Source organism: Pristiophorus japonicus, chromosome 10 (assembly GCF_044704955.1).
Source record: "Pristiophorus japonicus isolate sPriJap1 chromosome 10, sPriJap1.hap1, whole genome shotgun sequence".
Classification (NCBI taxonomy): domain Eukaryota; kingdom Metazoa; phylum Chordata; class Chondrichthyes; family Pristiophoridae; genus Pristiophorus; species Pristiophorus japonicus.
In genome coordinates, this window is record NC_091986.1 from 21728317 (window position 1) to 21751392 (window position 23076).

Below are 23076 nucleotides of genomic sequence, written 5' to 3' on the forward strand. Positions count from 1 at the left end.
CCCCACTCGAGCCTTGCTCAACCTGGCCTTTTAGGACCTGAGCCGTAGAAGTGTATCTTTACACTGCGATCTGTGGTTGGGGTCTCAAATCTCCAGGACTTAATTTTTGGGGTCTGCAGATCAATTCGATTGGGCATCAAGCCAGTTTACACATCACCTACAGCATCACGGCAAATTGAGAACTGCTTCACTGCGGTGCTAATGAAGGTGTGTGACTTCACCCTTAGAATCAAAACGTAGCATGATCGTCCTGCAATTCCACCTAAAATTCACTTCTCAGCTAATGCCTTAGCACAATTCTGTGGAATGATTGTAGTGAGACAACTAATTTGGGAATGTTAAAGCTAGTTTCTTTAAAAAGAGGGAAGGTTTCACCCATTACAGTATTTTACTTAGAGTTGGATTCCATTGGTTCTTACTTTCTACCATTGAGAACAATGGGACCCAGACTGCACATTCAGCAATCGCCTGCCTAAGGCAAGGGGCATTTTTCCTTCCCGCTTGCACTTCCATGATTTGTCAGTAGAAGCAAATGTGTGTTGCAAAGTGGATCATGTAACAACCTAGTTAAGGCCTGCAAAACATATATTAATAAATATAATAGTGCTATAGTAGTAAAGACTATGGGCTCAATTTTCCCCAGTGACCTGCACCGTTTTTTTGGCGCACACCGCTTTTTTGGGCCTAAATTAAAATATCCCAAGTTTCCCCAAAGATTGTGCACCATTGTAACTCAGTTACAATTTTTTTAGGTTTGTTTTATTTTGATTCATTGGGGGCGTAACCTGCCACCCGCGTCAATTTTGGCCATTTAAGCAAGTTTGGCCAGCTCCGATTTAGTCCAATTTATCTTAGGATGGCGTACGTCACCGCTTTGGAAAAACTTTCTGGGGCAGTTAAGAAAATCGTCGCAGGTAAGAGAATCAGCACAGCAGATGCAGTTCCACGGCCCGGACAGCAGCAGCAGAGAGGGAGGGAGAGGGGTCGGGGGAGAGGGGGGAGAGGGGAGGGGAGAGAGGAGCGAGGAGAGGTCTTTTGGCAAGGGTTAGGAGCGGCAACCGACACCGGGAGGGGAGGGAAGCCTTTCGGCCAGGGTTAGGAGCAGTAACCGGCACCGGGAGGCCCTTCGGCCAGGGCTAGCAGCGGGCACTGACATTTGGAGGAAGAGGCCTTTGGGCCAGGGCTAACAGCAGTAACCGGCACCGGCAGGGGAGGGAAGCCTTTTGGCCAGGGTTAGGAGCGGCACCATCTCCAGGAGGAGGGGGAAGGGAGGCCTTTCGGCCAGAGCGGCACTGGGCACCGGGAGGGAGCTGGGCAGAGGGGCGATAGACTTTTGGCATAAGCACTTTAATAATTTAATGCTGGAATGCTGTTGCAATGTGCAAGGTGCTTGTGCAGGTTGCTGTGAGCTGGCCAGAATGTGTTGTATGTTTCACTTTCCAGCCTCAGCCCGCAGTGTGTCCCTCGTTACCCTGGCAACTCGATCTTTTTGACGCAGGTGTTAGGCTCCACCCCCAAAGCTAAAGGACAGGCTAGGTGGCGCCAAAGTGAACAATTCAAATGGGAAAAGTTGGATGATTTTTTTTTTCTGTAGTTGGGCCCCAAAAAATCGGGCGTAACTCTTCAAGTACGCCATAAAACGGCTTTGGGGAAAATTGAGCCCTATATAAGTAAAGAGTGGAAAAAATCCAATATTTGAAAAACATTTTCTTGTCAAAGCACCCTCATTAGGTTATTTTTTCCAGTTTTGGTTTCATTGATTATTACAGTATAGTTAGGCAAAGTGATGAACAAAAGAATAGGGTGATAAAATTGCAGATGGCCTCACTGGGATTTGATTCCACAAGGGAGCATTCCTGTTCCTCCTAGCTCCACAATAAGGTAACTAAACATATGTGGCAACCTCCATTGATCCCTTTACAAGCCGTTGGTTTGGCCATTGAGTGCCTGAAAAAACTGACTGCCTTAGATGACAAACCAACATCACAAAGGGGCCTAAACATAGAAACATAGAAACATAGAAAATAGGTGCAGGAGCAGGCCATTCGGCCCTTCGAGCCTGCACCACCATTCAATAAGATCATGGCTGATCATTCATCTCAGTACCCCTTTCCTGCTTTCTCTCCATACCCCTTGATCCCTTTGGCCACATCTAATGCCCTCCTGAATATATCCAACGAAATGGCATCAACAACTCTCAGCGGTAGGGAATTCAACAGGTTAACAACTCTCTGAGTGAACAGGCATTAGGCCCCTGATTTGCATATTCAATGAGCCTAACGCCAGTTACAGGCGGGTACGCTGGACGCCCACTGAGCAGCCCAATCCGATATGGTGGGCAGCGCATATCCAGCAGAGAATGCCCGTGCACATGTAGCCCACCACATTGGACCCTTAGGTGACTATCTTACACCTGTAAAATAGGTGCAATGTGATCCAATTTATTTTGCAAATTTTTTGATTATATTGTCTTCTAACTATAATGGAGGCTTCTAACACTAATGGAGTGACTTTGGTAATGACTTTAGTCTGCCAAAGTTGCAAAACTAGAAAGGGTAAAGCCCTGAGCAAATCCCCGCACCCCCCTCCTCGGGTAATTATAGGCCTCTAGTCTACATCAGTTGTGGGTAAACTTTTAAAAGGTGAATTTCAACGGAGGTTCACGCACTTATAAGAAAGAAAGACTTGCCTTTATATAACGCCTTTCATGACAACCGGACGTCTCAAAGCATTTTACAGCCAATGATACAATGAAGTATCCACCATAACTTCAGCGCAAGCACAAGCACTGCAGAAACCTTGGAGAATCAGGGTTTCCACATCTCTTCCACTGAACGTACTGCGGACAAGCAGGAAAACCTCACCCCCCCCTTTAGAATTCATGAATTGAAATAAAATCAGGGAGCATGTAGAAATACATGTGTTAATTAAGGACAGCCAGCGGGTATTTCTTAAGGACAAGTTGAGTTTGACGAATTTAGTAGAATTTTTTGAAGAAGTGATCAATTGGATAAAGGAAATGCAGTGGCTGTAGTACATGTGGATTATCAGAAGGCCTTCAATAAGGTACATAAGAGGAGCATTAGAAAAATTCAGGTATATGTCATAAGAGGAAATGTGACAGCATGGATAGAAAGTTGACTGACAGATGGAAGGCAAAGGAGGTAATTTTAAACTTTAGCCGATAGCTTAAAACGGGCGATATCAGATTGGCCACCAGTTATACCTTCTTCTGATTGTCGTTTCCATTGCAGGTGTACAATGGGTGGCTGATCGATATTGCCTGTTTTACACTATCACCCAAAGTTAAAATTATCCCCAAAGAGTTAGGTAAAATGGGTGTTGCTTGTATTGGAAAACGGTTGGAGGTCCTGTATCCCAGCAGACAGTCCTGGGTCCATTTTTGTTCTCAGGATATATAGATAATTTGGATTGTAGTATAAAGAATAAAATCTCAAAATGTGCTGGTAATACAGAACTAGGAGGTTTGTCAAACAATGAGGAAGACTGTAAAAGACTTAGGGAAGACATTGAAAAGTTAGCGGAATGAGCAGCTTGGGGCAGATATAATTTAAATTGCGATGTAGAAACATAGAAACATAGAAAATAGGTGCAGGAGTAGGCCATTCAGACCTTCTAGCCTGCACCACCATTCAATGAGTTCATGGCTGAACATGCAACTTCAGTACACCCTTCCTGCTTTCTCGCCATACCCCTTGATCCCCCTAGTAGTAAGGACTTCATCTAACTCCCTTTTGAATATATTTAGTGAATTGGCTTCAACTACTTTCTGTGGTAGAGAATTCCACATGTTCACCACTCTCTGGGTGAAGAAGATTTTCCTCATCTCGGTCCTAAATGGCTTACCTCTTATCCTTAGACTGTGACCCCTGGTTCTGGACTTCCCCAACATTGGGAACATTCTTCCTGCATCTAACCTGTCTATACCCGTCAGAATTTTAAACGTTTCTATGAGGTCCCCTCTCATTCTTCTGAACTCCAGTGAATACAAGCCCAGTTGATCCAGTCTTTCTTGATAGGTCAGTCCCACCATCCCGGGAATCAGTCTGGTGAATCTTCGCTGCACTCCCTCAATAGCAAGAATGTCTTTCCTCAAGTTAGGAGACCAAAACTGTACACAATACTCCAGGTGTGGCCTCACCAAGGCCCTGTACAACTGTAGCAACACCTCCCTGCCCATGTACTCAAATCCCCTCGCTATGAAGGCCAACATGCCATTTGCTTTCTTAACCGCCTGCTGTACCTGCATGCCAACCTTCAATGACTGATGTACCATGACACCCAGGTCTCGTTGCACCTCCCCTTTTCCTAATCTGTCACCATTCAGATAATAGTCTGTCTCTCTGTTTTTACCACCAAAGTGGATAACCTCACATTTATCCACATTATACTTCATCTGCCATGCATTTGCCCACTCACCTAACCTATCCAAGTCACTCTGCAGCCTCATAGCATCCTCCTCGCAGCTCACACTGCCACCCAACTTAGTGTCATCCGCAAATTTGGAGATACTACATTTAATCCCCTCGTCTAAATCATTAATGTACAATGTAAACAGCTGGGGCCCCAGCACAGAACCTTGCGGTACCCCACTAGTCACTGCCTGCCATTCTGAAAAGTACCCATTTACTCCTACTCTTTGCTTCCTGTCTGACAACCAGTTCTCAATCCACGTCAGCACACTACCCCCAATCCCATGTGCTTTAACTTTGCACATTAATCTCTTGTGTGGGACCTTGTCAAAAGCCTTCTGAAAGTCCAAATATACCACATCAACTGGTTCTCCCTTGTCCACTTTACTGGAAACATACTCAAAAAATTCCAGAAGATTTGTCAAGCATGATTTCCCTTTCACAAATCCATGCTGACTTGGACCTATCATGTCACCTCTTTCCAAATGCACTGCTATGACATCCTTAATAATTGATTCCATCATTTTACCCACTACTGAGGTCAGGCTGACCGGTCTATAATTCCCTGCTTTCTCTCTCCCTCCTTTTTTAAAAAGCGGGGTTACATTGGCTACCCTCCACTCGATAGGAACTGATCCAGAGCCAATGGAATGTTGGAAAATGACTGTCAATGCATCCGCTATTTCCAAGGCCACCTCCTTAAGTACTCTGGGATGCAGTCCATCAGGCCCTGGGGATTTATCGGCCTTCAATCCCATCAATTTCCCCAACACAATTTCCCGACTAATAAAGATTTCCCTCAGTTCCTCCTCCTTACTAGACCCTCTGGCCCCTTTTATGTCCGGAAGGTTGTTTGTGTCCTCCTTAGTGAATACCGAACCAAAGTACTTGTTCAATTGATCTGCCATTTCTTTGTTCCCCGTTATGACTTCCCCTGATTCTGACTGCAGGGGACCTGCATAATAAATGTTTGGAGGATAAACAAGCAATGGGAGTACAAACTCATTTAAAAGATACTGAAAGGTGTGGGTGAGCAGAGAAACCTAGGAGTAGAAATGCATAATTCTCTGAAAGTGCAAGTGCAGGTAGATAAAGCCATAAAAAAAGCATTTTCGGTTTAATAATAGGGCTATAGAGAACAAAAGTAAAGAAATTATAAATTGGTTAAGCTGCAAGTAAAGTACTGTGTGCAGTTTTGGGCACTCCATTATAGACCGGACATAAAAACCATTGATGTCCAACAGGCTGATGCCATGGATGAGAAAGCACAGTTAGAAGGAAAGACCTGAGATATTAGGACTATTTTCACAGGAGCAGAGAATTAATGTTTAAAATGGGGAAGGGTTTGAAAGAGTCAATAAAGAAAGGTTATTTCCTCTGCTTAGGGAATAAGTGACAAGGGGCCATCAGTTTAAAATTACTAACAAAGTGACAAGAGTGGTTAGGATTATTTCTTTAACACAGATGGCTGCTGGAACGTAGAATGCTTTGTCATAGTGAATACTTGAGGCAGACACCATTGCATCTTTTAAGGGAAAACTGAATATTTAAAGCAGAGGAAGATACAGACCTGTGGGAAGAGAGCAGGGCAGAAAGGTTAGTTTTGCATTGTTCTAGGAAGTATCCAGCACTGACACAATTGGCCGAATGACTCCTTCTGCACTGTAAACATCAATAGTCCTATGTGCTTAGCAGTGAGTATGTAGCTCCGAACATATATTGGATTGTGTGATGAATCTAAATATGTAATAAATAGAGTAGTACCAAACCCACAAAGAGTGAATTGTCAGAAATCCAATTGAATCCAGGCAATTATGTACATAATTGCTTTCATGACTAAAGCTTGAGTCTGTCTATTGTGGTTTTACTTAGTCAAATATTAATTCCATATTCATGCAAATTTAATTTTACATGTGTACATTTGCATAAGCAGGACAATGGCCTCTTCAGGAAACGTCCATTTTGGAGGTTTTTTTCATTTTATTGTTTGGAATAAAAACAGAAAATGTATCAATCGAACAGAACAGATAATTACATATTATACTCAAATCCAAGTTTAATATTCAAATTATTGCTTTTGATAGGTTCTACCCAGTCACCTAAACGTTGACATAAAATGAGGATTAGTACTGTACAAAATGAAAATAATACTGTTAGGATTTTTGACAAGTTGTCCCCTCTCAAGCATTTTTGTTTATTTCTATAAGCTGCTTGTGAAATTACTTTGTAAAACTAAAATGTATTTTTTATTTTTGAGAGGCAGTATCTTATGCATCAAAATGGATTGATACTTCATTGATGTGCATTCTGAAACCTCTCATTGTGAGTACTTGTTGAACCTCCCTTATCCAGAACTCCCTTATCCGGAACCACCTTTCGTCCAGAACCATTCCCGGCCGCCGGGTGGCGCATGCGCAGAACACCGACATGAACAAATTGATCAAATTGAAGTCCTTCCTCGCTGCTGACTCCCGCAATCGCTGGCCTGACCCCGTGATCCACCGCCCCATGATCTCTCTGCCGCACTCCCGGTCCCAAACCAGACAGCCCCGATATTCCCTTGCTCTGTACCTGTACCATCCAATTTAACATGACCATCCCTCGTCCAGAAAAATCCCTTATCCAGAACAGGCCAGGTCCCGAGGGTTCCGGACAAGGGAGGTTCAATCTGTACCAGAATTCACATGTATTAAAATTCATATTATCTTGGAAATGCGCATTGGAGCCCAATTATACAGAACTTAGCGCAAATATCTTTGAACTTCTGATTCCTTTATTAGAACAACCAGAGGGTTTTCTCCCTTTATTTCCCTCTTCTTTTCAAGTCAGTGACTCATGCTGGAGTACATTCCTATGAGTGCCATCATCTAAGGGGCCATACATTTTGCATGATCCTATGTAGTATTGGCAGGCTATTTGGTCACTGAGGAACATCTCACAAAGCTTGAAACTCTCCTTGGCTGATATTCCCACACATATACTTTCCAACCTGGGTCACTGGATAGTAAATGGAGGTTGATGTTTTTCCCATTGTCACCTAGAGACAGTCAAGTCAATTATAATATCCCTTCTGCTGCCCCAGCTATTGTCTCAGCTCAGACCAAAGATCAAGCCTGATATCTTCCGGCTCTATCTTCCAGGTACTTTGTTAATCAACTGAACCAGCAGGGAGCCCCAATCAAAAGCTTCCTGAAATAAGTAAACCAATGAGAGTTAGGGGAGATAGTGGTTCTGCTTCACTTCTCATCTCATATCATACACATCCACAGTAAACAGGGAACAAAAGTTGCTTTACTTTTGATAATATCAGATCTCTCCTAGCATCTTTAATCTTCAAAGTGCAATATCTGAATCAGTTTTGTAGACAACCTTATTATGTGGTACAGTGTAAACTAGTAGAGGACGAATTCGTGACCCAACTACCTGAATACTATACTCTTTGTTAACATCTAACACCTCCAGGCCAATGCCTATGACTTACACCCAACTCTTCTCACCTGCTCTTCACTGCCCAGGAATAGCATTTATTTTAAATTCTCCATATGCATACAGCATCTAATGTGTGCACATCTCTAGTATGCAAGAACAGAAGTTTGTATTTATTTACAAATATTTAGCAGTGCTGCTCACTGGAATAAATAACCAATCCCACTAAATTAGCTCACAGAGATGCAAATGCAGCCAATCTGGATCAAACGTAAATTAGTTAATTGAAATGCACCATCTGATTGAGTTGGGCAAATTCAAACAAAACAAAGATTAGATTGTGACAAATGGGCAGCCCAACTCCAAAACTTGATTGACAATAATACATTGCATCAACTACTACACATGATATGCATTGATATATGTTATGTAAATGGCATAACCAGAGAGCATGCTATGCATGTATTAATGCAACAACAAAACATCAGAATAAAAGGTCTTAAATTATGGACAGCTTGCGACCACAAGTGCCTAACTTCCTCGTATAATGGTTGCAGTACTCTGGTTGTCATTCCAATCCACATGCAGTAGGTATCATCAACTTGGTGATGGATAGCAAAGTTTCAAAATATATGTTTTTTTAATTTATGCTCACAATTTATTGAGCAATACTTTTCGCATGTTCTGCAGAAGTAACAATCATCATTTGTTTTCAACAACTGCATCAAATAATCCTCTAACACCAGAAGGCGGCAGAATTCAGAGGATTAAGATAAATAATTGGTTACATTTAATATTGACGTATGTGATGATCAAAGCTACAGTGAAAAATATCCCCAAGTGAGACTCACTCATGATTAATAAGTGGGTTGTGGTCAACCTCCAGAATGAAATTGTCTATCACCACTCATTATTAACCATGAGTTTTTTTTTAATTTGTTCACGGGATGTGGGCGTTGCTGGCAAGGGCAGCATTTATTGCCCATCCCGACTTACCCTTGAGTAGGTGGTGGTAAGCCTCCTTCTGGAACTGTTACAGTACTCCAGTGGCTTGCTAGGCCAATTCAGACGGGAGTGAAGAGTCAACCACACTGCTGGGTCTGGAGTCACATTATAGGTCAGACTAGGTAAGGACAACAGATTTCCTTACCAATGGGATTTTACAACAATCTGATAGCTTCATTGTTGCCATTACTGTTACTAGCTTTTTTAAAATTCCAGATTTATTTAATTAACTGAATTTAAATTCCACAGCTGCCATGGTGGGATTTGAACTCATGTCCCCCAGATCATTTGTCCAGGTCTCTGGATTACTAGTCCACTAACATAACCACTATGCTACCGTACCCTTTTTCTGTTTCAAATAGTAGGGCCATATGTTTAACCGAAGAGCATTTCATTTTGATGAGGGTGATTTTGTAGCACAAGAAAATCAGTTGTTACTTTGTCTTTGTTATATCATAGAAGTTTCTGACAAGTGTTCCTACATACAAATGTTAGTCTTTTTACAACTGACCTGGATTTAATATTTTTTTATGTGGTTAAGTATTTTATTTTCCTTTCAAGTTCTTCGGCATTTATATTAGGAATCTGGCTTTATGTATGGCTTCCTTAATTGAATTAGTATATATGTTCATAATAACTTGATTTCTATTATATATTTTATACAGGACATACTATAACCATGTGCCCTGTAGGGGACGAAATCCGCACTGTGACTCCGGGAGGAGCTCCTCAGCCACAGGGAGAAGACGGTTGAGGAGAACTCTAGCGATAACTTTCCCAGTGGCTGATAGCAGTGAGATTCCCCTGTAGTTGCCGCAGTCGGACTTGTCTCCTTTTTTAAAGGTGGTCACAATCTCTACATCTCTGAGATCTCCCGGCATGCCCTCCTCCCTCCAGATGAGAGAGATGAGGTCATGTATCCGCACCAACAGCACCTCTCCGCCATACTTTAGCGTCTCAGCACGGATTCCATCCGCTCCCGTAGCCTTGTTGTTCTTGAGCTGTTTTCCAACCTCGTGCAGCGTTGGGGTTTCACTGAGGTGGTGGCGGGTCGCATGCTGCAGGATGAAATCGAGAACACTCGAGTCAAAGGCAGAGTCTCGATTGAGGAGATCTTCGAAGTGCTCCTTCCAGAGGGCCCTAACAGCCTCGGTGTCCTTGATGAGTGTTTCCCCGTTCTTGGCTAGCAGTGACGTGGGGCCTTGGGAGTTTGGACCATAGGTGGCCTTGTCCTCATCCAGGCTAACATCCCCAGCATTAAAGCACTGACCACACTCGATCAGCTTCGCTGGGCAAGCCACATAGTTCACATGCCATACACGAGACTCCCAAAGCAAGTGCTCTATGAGGAGCTCCTTCACGGCAAACAAGCCAAAGGTGGGCAGTGGAAACGTTACAAGGAAACCCTCAAAGCCTCCCTGATAAAGTGCGACATCACCACTGACACCTGGGAGTCCCTGGCCAAAGACGGCCCTCAGTGGAGAAAGTGCATCCGGGAGGGCATTGAGCACTTTGAGTCTCAACGCTGTGAGCGTGCAGAAATCAAGCGCAGGCAGCAGAAGGAGCGTGCGGCAAACCAGTCCCACCCACCCCTTCCCTCAACGACTGTCCCATCTGTGACAGAGTCTGTGGCTCTCGTATTGGACTGTTCAGCCACCAAAGAATTCACTTCAGGAGTGGAAGCAAGTCTTCCTCGAATCCAAGGGACTGCCAAGATGATGATGATTATAACCAATATTATATAATAATCAATATTAAATTTGTTGAGAACAAAATGTCCACAGGTATTCTGGAAATACTAAGTAAAGAGTGAATGAACTATTATTAACAAATGGTGATCCACCTCAAGGAGGAAACTGACCTAAGTGGCTCACTCTGTTATGGCTGCTCACTATTGAGTGAATGAAGCAGCACTGATTGGTGCTGTTTCGCAGTCTACCATCTCCTGGCTGAAGGAAACTGCATTGTATTAAGTGCTAAAAGCTAAAGAGGTTAATTCCTGGATAAAACCTGAACAAATGGCTTATAATCATCACCTTTCTCCCGGTAAACGCCAAAAATAAGAATGGATCAAGTTATTGGAAACCAGCTCCGTTTTTTAAACTAAGTTTGCCTTATGCTTAAAAAAGTGACAAATGGCTTGCAATGATTTATTAATGTTTCAATTATGCATTTCTGATGACATAGGCTGTAAAATGGAAGTGAGAATTTTTTCCATTATCAGCTGAACATAATTCAAATTACTTTTGTTTGTTCAATGCCAGTTATTTGGGTTTATTTGCGAGGTTCTTTTATCGTTCTCATCCCTTTCCTCCCCTCCTCTCTGGGAAGATGTTGAATCATACTGGAATACAGTTTAATGGGACTAGCAGGCCTCTGCTACCTTGCCCAAGTGGCCATCCTTCATGTGTGTACCGAGACAGTAGAGTTGGCAAGATATTTGAATATGAAGAGCGTTGCAGCTGAGTTTCATCTCATCCTCGCCGAACTTGCGCACATTCCAGCAGGAAGCCTTGGATGGTGATTGGGAGTGGGAACTGCCTCCTGTTTCTCGAAGTAACCTATGGACATTGAAGCCAATTGTAGCATTGCCTCTTAGCCTGGCTAAGATCAACTAAGGACCAGGAATTGAAACTGGAATGTCTGCTCTGGTTCAGTGCCACGCCTTGTGGCCCACTAAGCCTTAAGTGGAGCTAATTCTAACTATTTGTTATTGCTTATAATGTACATTTTAACAGCAATTATATTTTTTATTTATCCTTTACCTGATTTGCAGTGGGTGTACGGAGTGTACTATAAGTGGCATGACAATGCAGGCAGGTTAATAACTTACAGTGATCTAAGAACTATAGATACAGATTGAACTTCCCTTATCCGGAACCGTCGGGACCTGGCCTGTTCTGGATAAGGGATTTTTCCGGATGAGGGGTGGTCACATTAAATTGGATGGTACAGATCCTGAGCAAGGGGATATCGGGGCTAGCTGTCTTGGGGCTGGGAGTGCGGCAGAGAGATCATGGGTGGGGGGTGGGGGTCAGCAGTGGATCGCGGGGTCAGGCCAGTAATTGTGGGAGTCAGCAGCGAGGAAGGACTTCAATTTGTTCAATTTGTTCATGTCAGAGTTCTGCGCATGCGCCACCCGGTGGCCAAAATGGTTCTGGATGAGGGGTGATTCCAGATAATGGAGTTCTGGATAAGGGAGGTTCAACCTGTACCAGTCAATCGCCCGTGGCAATGCACATGGGTAATCAACATAAATTTGAATTTTTCAGGTCAAGCAAGGTTAGGCTGTGGGTTATTATGGAACCAATGTGGCAGTGGGAGGAGGAGCAGGGAAATAGAAAGGGGAGCGGAATAGGAGGGGAGGCAAGAGAGGTGGGAAGGAGACATGAGAGGAGGTAAGGAGGCGATGGAAAGGAAAAAGTGCTGTGGATGTGAAATGTAGTGGAGGCGGGTTACTCTAAAATGGGGAATGAAGCACAGGCAACTGGAGCAATTGGGGTTAGGAGAAAGGAATTGGCAGCCAGTGGGTGAGTTGGAATGGAAAATGCAGCCAATAAGGATGAGAAGGGGTCGATATCTTGCTCAACAGGGTGAAGGAGGAAATTTGCCCAGTGATGATGGGTTGGGGTTTAGGGCCAAAGCTTGTCCAGTGTGGGGGAGAGGAGTTGAGGCCAGTATCTAGCTATACCATTAGAATATCTATCTGACACCAAGTTCTGCATGAGTTGTGTTCCATTAGCACAGCATTTGCAAAAATCAATGCCATCCTTTTCAGCTCCTTGCAACGCCTATGGGCCTCTAGTCCCAACTACATCAACCTCCTTCTATGTCCCCTCAGGCTAAATTTGCATGCATAAACTCATTATTGTACTTGAGCCTGAAATGACCATACAACACATCTAGTCTAATGCTGAGATCACGTTCTGCCTCTCCTGAAATGTCACCTGCTTATGCCATTATAGACCAGGACCTCAAATCTGGCACCAAGCTTATGGTCTACAGGGTTGTAGTGATACCCGCCCACCTATATGGCTCAGAGATGTGGACCATATACAGTAAACACCTCAATCTCTGAAGAAATACCAACAATGCTGTCTCCGCAAGATCCTGCAAATCCCCTGGGAGGATAGCTGCACCAACGTCAGTGTTCTCGATCAGGCCAACATCCCCAGCATCAAAGCACTGACCAGCTCCGTTGGACAGGCCACATTGTCCATATGCCTGACACAAGACTCCTAAAGCAAGCGCTCTACTTAGAACTCCTTCGTGACAAGCGATCCCCAGGTAGGCAGAGGAAACATTTCAAGAACACCCTCAAAGCATTCCCACCGACACCTGGGAATCCCTGGTCAACGATTGCCCCAAATGGAGGAAGAGCATCCGGGAGGATGCTGAGCACCTCGAGTCTCGTCGCCGAGAGCATGCAGAAAACAAGCACAGGCAGCGGAAGGAGCGCACGGCAAACCAGACTCCCCACCCACCCTTTCCTTCAATGACTGTATGTCCCACCTGTGACAGAGACTGTAATTCCTGTATTGGACTGTTCAGTCACCTGAGAACTCACTTTTAGAGTGGAAGCAAGTCTTCCTCGATTTTGAGGGACTGTCTATGATGATGATGATCTCCCCAATCGCAGATTCATCACCTCAAGGATTGGCTTCTCCGACACTGGCCTCTTTTCCACCCTTCATAAACTTCAGCTTATTTGAAACTCTGCAAAATCATCACCCTCTTTCCAGCCGGGATGCATGCGTTCCCTTTCAAGTACTTCACGCTTGTCAAATCCCTCCATGGCCTTGTTCCTCCTTATCTGCCTGATGTTTACCAGTCATATATCAATCTATGTACTTTCCAGAATCCAAATTTGTGACTCCAGATTACTGCTTGTTTCCCAGTTCCCTTCACTCTACCATCAGAGAGCTGTCTTTTAGTCACTATGTCCCTGTCCTTTGGAATTCTCTTCCAAAATCATTTGTTTGCTGTCTTCTATCCTCCTTTCAAGAATCTTCTAAATCCCCTTCTCTTTGACTATCTCTTCCCCCCTCCTGAATGTTCCTCCTTTTATCTGCCTTTCCCCCTTGTTAAGTGCTGTGAGCCATTTCCCTTTTTTTATGAGGAGAGTTAGATAAATGCCAGCGGTTGTTGGGTTACCAGAGTAAGTGCTCAAGGGTACCACACAATGTCATAAAGTGCAAGTGGTTTATCACAATAGTAGCAAATATGAGTTCAGAAATATTGCCTTGAAGAAGGATTACTATCAGTTAATTTCCACAGAGTTTCCCTAGTTTATTGTGGTGGTGAGTGTGGGTGTTTTACTGACAGTACTGGTGCAGAATTGCATTGACACTGAAGGGTTAACAATTGCAAGGATATTGAAGAACAATTTACGGTTGGTTACTGGAAAATGCTGTGCACATTAAAATTCAGATTTGGCCGAGATTCTAGAGCAAATTATTGACATTCAGATAATATGGAGTCAAAGTGAGCCTTTTTTAAAAAAAAACGAAAGCTTCCACAGTGGTCGGTTTAAAAACTGGAGACTAATCTGTAGATTGCAATTGAAAAGTGGTTTGAAGCAGTGCGAGACTCTTATTGCTGGCACATAGTGAATATTCGCTCCCTCTCCTCCTCCCCCCGCCCCGTTTCTCTCACTCACTCACTCTAATGAATTTGAGCCCAGAACCAATCAGCAGAGACCGGATGCAATATATCCTCTGGGACAACAAATGCTCTATTCGATCCCATGCAGATGACGCCATTTACCCATCAGCTACCTCTGGAAAACTTAATAGCAGCTCGGGAAAATCTGCTTCTTTAAAACACTCTGCAAACTTCACATCTGTCGGAAGGATCGGGGCGGCGGTGGAGCAAGACACTGCAAGCGTTTGCAAGGAAAGAGCCACTTGTGAATGAGTCCAAGCGCCTGATTTCCTTCTGCAAAGTTGCTACATTGACATTTTCCTCCTGGCTTGAGTGGAGTGAGTGCGTGTGTGTGCGCGTCCGCCCTCGTGTCTGTTTCTGCTGGCTTCATTCAGAAAAAAAAGGATTTCCCCCCCCCTTCTTCCTCCCCCTCCCCTCAAAACAAGCCTGAAGACTGGTGATCGATCGGCTGCTGTTGTGATTGTCGATCGGACAGGTCCTGTTCCCCCCCCCCCCCCAACCCCTCCCTCCCTCCTCCCCTCGACCCCCCGCCACCGCTGGATGCTTTTACAGATAGCCGGGGCTGATCTTCGCTGGAATTTGGATCGGCGTCTCTTTTTCTTGTGGAACTTTTGCTTCTACCCGCACACATAAACCGAGGGAGAGGAGTTAGTGGAGCGCCGCGACCACGGTGAGTTAAAGGAGAACTTTTAACTTGGATGAAAATAAGCATTTGGTGGGAGGGGACACTGTTTAAAAGGGCATTGGGTCATTATTTTAAAGGCATTGGGGGGGGGGGCACTTTTAAAGGCATTGGCGGGGGACACTGTTTAAAAAGGCATTGGGGCAATCTTTTAAAGGCAAGGGGGGCACTCTTAAAGGCATTGGGGAGGGGGGGCACTTTTAAAAGCATGGAGGCACTCTTTAAAAAGGCATTGGGGCACGATATGATATATATTATATATGCTATAACCTCAAACGCAAATGCACACAACATATTATTAGCATGTTGCATTGTTGACCGCGTTTGCTTTTTTAACTCCGAGATAACTAATTTGTAAAATACTAAACAAAATATAGTTTCTGGCACCCAACTGGCCGTCATTGTACTGGGTGGTTCAGGGGGGCGCAGAGCCGGGATATATTGGGAAGGGTTTTTTTTTCTCTCTCCGTTTGAAAACATTTCTTGACGCCGTGTTTTTATTTTTGCAATCCGTTTGATTTGGCTGCAGTGAAAGACACGCTTCAAAAGGGAAGTGCACTGAAAATCTGGACAGGATGGGCTGTTGGGATTGAATTTACCAGATTTATTTAAAAAATAAATAACGTTTTGACGGTGTGTGTACAGAGAGAGGGAAGTTAAGCAAGGCGCTGAGAGTTGACACTGGGAGCTGATACCGTTGCATTTAAACAGGGGCCGGTTATGATGCAAGTGTGTGGAAAAATCGAGGTTATATTTTGTTTTAACAAGGTAATAAAAAAGAAATCTGCTTTCGGAAGCGGTTCTGAACATGCGATGGTGATGTTGAGAGGGGAGTGCGGATTTTATTGCAGGAGACCCCTTGGCTCGGTCACTCTGCCCTCCTCCCCTTACCCCTCCTCCTTTGCCCCCCTCCCCCATATCCCTCCTCCTTCTTACCCTCCTCCCCTTGCCCCCTCCCCTTCCTTACCCTCCTCATTACACTCCTCCTCCTGAACTCCCCCCCCCCTATCTCCTCCTTATCCCTCCTTCTCCTCCTCCTTACCCTGTTTCTCCTCTCCTCGCCATCCTTACCCTGCTCCTTACTCTTCCTTACCCCACCCCTCCTCCTCCTTCCTTCCCCGTGCCCCGGGCCGCTGGGTGTGTGGAGGGAGGGAGTCTCTCTCCTGTGCAAGTTGCGCCTGCGGTTGGAGCTGGATCCCGCTCCGCGCCCCCCCCCCCCCCCCCCCTGCTTGCATGTTTGCGAAAGGAGCGGATCCTGCTCAAACTTTCCACGTGTTTGATGTTATTTATTATGAGGAGGAAAGGGGAAGGAAGTCGGGCCGAACCAAAAAAAAAAGTCGTGTTTCAAGATTTTTTTTTGGCAAAAAAAAACTTCACCTCAAGTCAAGAGAAGTGAATGAGTTGGCGCAAGTGGCGGATTGTAATCCCATTTGCAGCCTCCTCTCTGCAGTCGTTGCATATGGAAGTTGTCACGATTTCCTTTTCATGGTGAATGATCCGTGCATAAAACCTCACCCACAATATACATATTGTTCAGTTTGACGTTGATGGCAGGATTTTGATAAAGAATGTATTGCTTGGGGATGATCTCCCAAATTAAATGTGGAGGCATTAAACTTGTTTCCTCTGCCCCAATCCTTTAAAATGAGGGTATTATTAAGCAGAATGGCACTTGAAGATTTTCGCGAGATGCGCAAAATAATGCCATTTCTGAACGGAGCCGTTTAGATATTAAAATGCTGCAGAGTGAGCCAGTGTGGTTTGTGTCCATAGCCTTCTCAGGTTTATATTACAGTACGTGGCCAAAGATTTCAGCAGCCCAGACCCCCTGGCCGGATTTCTGAGAATCCCAATTAACACTACAAGGAGGACAGTCCCAAGTTTATTTTGCTCTTTAGTCCGTTTCAGTTCATTTTGTCACTTAACTTCAGTTGAATTTTTGTTTCATGTCTTTCTTACACGTTTTATTCCTTCTTATTAAAATTTTAGGGCTCCTGTTTCAAGTTACTTATTTATGGAGGCGATGAAGTTAAACATGTAGTTTTAATAGTTGGTTAAAAATGTTCAGCAGAAATGTACAGTACTTGCCACCAAAATTAAGCAGCAGTTAAATTGACTGCAGCAGAATGGGTTTGGCAGTTACATTTAGCAAACTTAGTTTCCCTGTTGCACTTAATGGGTCGATAAAAGGAAACTTTGTTTCCTCTTTTGATATTTTTCCCTGTGTATGTTGCCACGTTTCTCCCTTCTTGGTCTCCCTCCTATTATCCCTTACTGCCAACTGGTGCACATACCTGCAGTAAAGTATAGCATCCAAATGGCAGTGCTGGTTTTCCTTATGGATGGGAATGATTTCACACAGTCCAATATGTTGGCTGAGGCCTGCAGGGAAATTGCTGAAGGCAGCAGTGAGGCAAAGGGTCAGGAAGGGCATGTCTGAGGTAGGAACCCAGCAGCTTTGGTATTTCCCAGGAGGGAGAAAGTAGAATGCTTAAATATTATTAAAATCTTACAAGCCCAGTCAATAATCAATGATTTCCAGGATGGAGAACTTTGCAGGTTATTGTGCATTGTAGCCTTCTTGACTTGTTATCTTAAAAAAACCTCTCCAAACTACTAAACAGATATCTGTTCTGCTGGATTATCTGTTTGCCGTTATACTCTCAAGATCCTGGTCCACAGGAGTTGTGTTTTTAATTAGCTCTGGTAGAGTTCCAAACTCTGCACACTAGAAATGCATTAAGCATGAAGAACATTTTGGTCAATTGCTTTCTGAGTGAAGAGCCAAGCTGCTATCTTGTTGCAGACTCAGAATCATCCGTTAACATATCTGTTACTGCCTCCATATCCAACAATCAAAGTGAAAATGAGCAGGGCTCATGAAGTTCGTAGTTTTAATAGTAGTGTTTCACACTTGATCCCAAATGCATACCTTTTATTTAAGTTTGTAATAACCTTTTGAGTTGGAAGGTAACTCATATTTGCTTTGGCATTCTTTGCCTGGGCTGGTTTTGGCTGTTTCCCTGTCTTCATACCGAGTGTCAATGATTTTAAGAAACAAAAATCCAGTAAATCAATGGTGCTTGTTATTCACAATGGGGGGGAGGGGGGAGGGGGGAGGGGGAGGGGGTGGAAGGAATCATGAAATTGCTCAAGGGAAAATATATAAATGTCAGAACATGCCCAGCCTTATTCATTTAGTTCTGCTGCATGCAAGAATGAAAATACCTATCGCTTATTTACAATCTTGGTGCACTAATAATGAGGCAAGGATATAATTTTTTGGGGTTAGTTTTGCATAAAGTGCTGAATATTTTTGCATAAAATACTTAATTTCTTTTTCTCTGTTTTATGACAGGACTTCAGATGTGTTCTAAGCCTGCTGGAGTGATCACTCTTCAGTGTACAGATGGATACGCGAACTCAAAATGGCAGTGGTTCTCCAGCCCTGCTACAGATGCTGCGTGACAGTGGAAGGCAACACGTGGAACCTGACCCCAGGGATGTACAGCCACAGCAGGTTCAAGTGTTGTCGCTCGATCAGATCCGAATTATAAGAGCCACTAATGAGTACACAGAGGGACCTACTGTTGCTCCAAGGCCTGGGAGCAAGTCTGTGCACCGACCACATTCGCAGCACAAAAATGAGAGGATGCCTGGATTAAGTCACGACCAAGAGCATCAGTGGTTTAGCAACCGCAGTCAGCATCATCACATGCATTCTTCATCGAGGGCGCCTTTAACTCGGTCTACGAGCACTGTGAGTACAGGTTCTCGGAGTAGCACAAGGACCAGTACAAGTAGTACATCTTCTGAACAGAGGCTTTTGGGACCTTCCTCCACATCACCTGGCCATGTCTCTGATCGGATAATCAGGGTACAGCCCAAACCGGAATTTAAATCTGATGAACTGAAACCTCTGGGGAAAGAAGAATTGGGCAAACACATGTACCGTTGTGAAGACTGTGGGAAGTGTAAGTGTGAGGAATGCACTTATCCAAGGACTCTACCTTCCCATTGGCTCTGCGACAAGCGGTGCTTCTGTTCGGCACAGAATGCGATTGAGTATGGGACCTGCGTCTGCTTTGTGAAGGGTGTCTTTTACCACTGCTCGAACTATGACGACGAAGACAGCTGCACAGATAATCCGTGCTCCTGCAGCCAGTCGCATTGCTGTGCCCGGTGGTCAGCCATGGGCTTTATGTCCCTCTTTATGCCCTGCCTGTGGTGTTACCTGCCTGCCAAGGGCTGCCTTAAGTTGTGCCAGGGGTGCTACGATAGGATTAACCGTCCTGGGTGCCGTTGCAAAAATTCAAACACCGTTTGCTGCAAGGTTCCCAGCTTACCTCCTCGGAATCTTGAGAAGCCCTCCTAGCCGAAAAGGAGAGAGAGCGAGAGAGAGAAAGAGTACTATTTTCAGTGCTAATTCTCAACACTTTTATTCTGTAACATTTGTAGTATGAGGAGAAGAAATGCATTTACAATACTAGCACTGAGCACAATGCTGTATACCTTTTATCTGACTGCCTTAATAGACGTCAACCACACAATCTACAGCCTTTAAGATGGTCTTTTTTAAGAAAAAGGTATCTCCCATTGTGCTTGGGCTTATCTTCCAGTTGACCAGAATGACGTACCCATCTATTTTTGTGTGTAAAAGTGGCACTGCAATTCCCTGGAGTTTGGGAGGACTGTTGTGGTTTGCAGTGATAATACTGTTGATCCTGTTTTCTCCATCTCTCTTAACTGATACACAAGAGAATGGAAAACATCCAATCAGTGAGATCAAACAGGATGCACAATATCCATTGTTTTTGAAACAGCATAAGCTAAAGCTACAGGTAACGAACGCAGTGACACTCCCTGGTCTTTCTGTATTGTATGTGAATACTTCTTGCAGAATATGTAAATTAGCAAATTGCTCAATTTTTTGCTGCCAGAGTTAATTTGTTATATTTTTGTATATACAATAATATTAAGACTGTGAAAATGGTGCCATATAAATGGCAGATTTACAAAATATTATACTAATATGTTGTACATTCAGACAAATGTGAATCAGTCAAATCTGTATGTTTAGGCTATATTTCATCTTACAAAATTCACCATTACGTCACTCTTGATACCCCCTGACATCATGTATATTGTACAGTTACCATAAATTCAGTCTTTATTTTCTAATTTTTCAACATATTGTTTAGTGTAAAGAATATTTATTTGAAGTTTTATTATTTTATAAAATATTTATTTTAAAAGGCATCTTACAAATTCGCCCTTTTTAAAAAAGAAAATGGGAACGTCATAGTTACTGAAAATGAGGGTGATACAAATCAGATGCATATGTTCACTATAAAATAGAAAATATATTAACGTTTTGAAATCAAACTGTGTACTACTTTGTCTTTTCTGCTCTTTTTACTCCCATGGTATAAGAGGAGGCTGTCGCTAAACGTGTTTGAATCCTCAGTAAGATGAGCCGTACATCCTCACGGTTTCCAAATAGATTCTCACTTTAGGTAACCACATGTGAAAAGGCCTTTCACGTATCTCCTTTGTACATATTTATGATACTACATTAAGGACACGCCACCCTCATTATAGGGCCTTTTATTGTAAGCACAATCTACAGTTTTATAAAAGACTACTTTTTCTTGTGCTCCATTCACTGCTATGATAAGAGTTTTATATAGTACCTGTACATAGAAAATGCTGCGGGCTAACTGTGTTTTTAGTTAGATGAGGTGGACATTGTTGCACAGTAACTTCAGTATAGCAGTAATCTCATAGTTCTGAAATTGTAAACCCCAACAAATCAGAATGGAATACATTAAAATCTACTACTAGTTTAAAGAACTAGTCCTGTAGAACTTTCCTCCTGCCCCCTTATTTTAATTTTTCCTGCTGACTTTTCTCCTCATTCTTTTCCTGAAGGGGGCGACTCATACTGGATACTGTTCCACAGGCAGCGACAGCCCTCTGCTATCTTGCCCAAGTGACTATCTTTAGTGAGCTAGGAACCAGTAAGTGTCGGTGACCTCTTTTGAATATAGGGGCACATTCACAGCTGAGCCGAATCCAGTCCTCATTTAGTGGGGTATTCTTTCCAGCTAGGCTCACTGAGTAATGATTAGGGGTGGGAACACTGACCAGTTATTTTTATGATCCGGAGACACTGGGAGCTCAAGGCAGCCTCAGCTGAGATCAGGAATCGGGCCTGGTCTGTATAGCTCAGGATCACTGAGTCACCAGAGGATATAATAATGAGCGAATTCTGGTACTTTTAATTGGAGCTGTTGTTATCTGACTTTTCAGAAGAGATGTTTTGAATTTTACATAAGTTTAATGAATGGTTGTTAGATATTAATGTCACATTTGAGATCTGGTAGCTGAAGAAATGTTTCAGAATTCCACATATGATACAATCACATTCAATATTATAAATAATATTTTAATCTTGTAGTATATATTCAATAAATCGCAGCCAACGGTAAACCTTGTGAGATAAACCTTAAACTCCTCTTGTTATTTGTGACATATCTAATCAGACTGACTTGCGTAGGTATTTATCATACCTCACGACCAGCCATGATATATTCTCTACACCTATATAAAAGTTAAATAAAATCATGAGTTTTATATTTTTGTGGTTAAATTAAGTCCAGCTTCTGGCTCCACTTCAATGTGTGAAGCTTTACTGTGGTTAGGGGTTTATTGATATTTTAGGAAGTCTACAATCACAAAGAATGTTTGTTAATGTGAAAGCTATTAATGAAATGGAAATACCATATCAAAAATTAATAGCCTCCATTCTTCAAACTTGAATAACTTTTTGATTTTGAATCTCCAGAGCTACATTGGCAGAACTAAAGTGATATCCATGTCTTTGACTGTGTAACATCAAGGAAAGATTAGGCATAATCTTGTGTAAAATTCTGGCAATGGTCATTATCTCTAAAACACTGCATTGAAAGCATTTCTGAAACATTTCATTCAGACCTGTTCCATGCAGACGCTACTACCATGGTTGGAGTACAGGAAAATGAATAATCAGCCCTTGGTACTGGAATCACAGTTGTCATTGTGCATTTGCTGATTTATTAAGCTGCGTGACACACGGTCTATCTTTCAGTGTGATGGTGGATAATGATTTAAAATAAGCAGATTTGCTGGTCATTTGAAGCTATTGAAGTAAACAGAGTGAATAACACACTTCGGACAAGGCTGTTCCAGTCATAAATAAGTGTGTTAACACCATTGGTGTAATGAATGCATCCATCCTGCACAGGTCAAATATTTCCACACAAAGTACTCTTGTGAATTTAATGATACATATTTAATTTAAAATGGGAAAATTAATCTAATAGAAATGTGACAGGACGTACTCATCTTTTGGTGATAATTTTAGATTAATACCATTTTTACCTCCAATGGTAGCAATATGTACATGACAATCCATTAGTTACAAGAAATCTGAGTGCCACCTTTTTGTGTGTGTGTGAATATAAGGCGGGATCCGTTTGGAATCATCAGACTCTTGAGTTGGCAATTTGAAATATTGTAGTTTTCTCTTCAGTAAAGAGCGGGGCACATGTTACATTTTAGAATCAATGTTGCTTTATTTGTTTATTTGGAGGGTCTAGAGTGTTATTTTTATGCTTAAACAGAAAGTGCTGATGGCCTTACTAGGGAACAAAAATTTAAAATGCTGAAGTACACAGCTGGTCAGTCAGCATCTGTAAGGAGAAAATACAGGTTAGTGTTTTGAGTAGTACTATTCCCCAGAAGTGCATAAGTACTACACAGAGCATCAAACTTTTTTTCTTTCTCTCTCTGCAGGTGCTGACTGACTTCCTGTGCATTGCCAGC

At 43.0% G+C, this 23076-nt stretch overlaps 1 protein-coding gene across 1 annotated transcript; it reads left to right on the forward strand.

The window, feature by feature from the left end:
- The first annotated feature begins 14601 nt into the window (after positions 1–14601).
- On the forward strand, positions 14602–19785 carry spry2 (sprouty RTK signaling antagonist 2). The gene is made up of 2 exons (XM_070891369.1): positions 14602–15198; positions 18569–19785. The coding sequence occupies exon 2, from the start codon at positions 18620–18622 to the stop codon at positions 19583–19585; it is 966 nt and encodes a 321-aa protein (XP_070747470.1). The 5' UTR covers positions 14602–15198; positions 18569–18619; the 3' UTR covers positions 19586–19785.
- The last annotated feature ends 3291 nt before the right edge of the window (positions 19786–23076 follow it).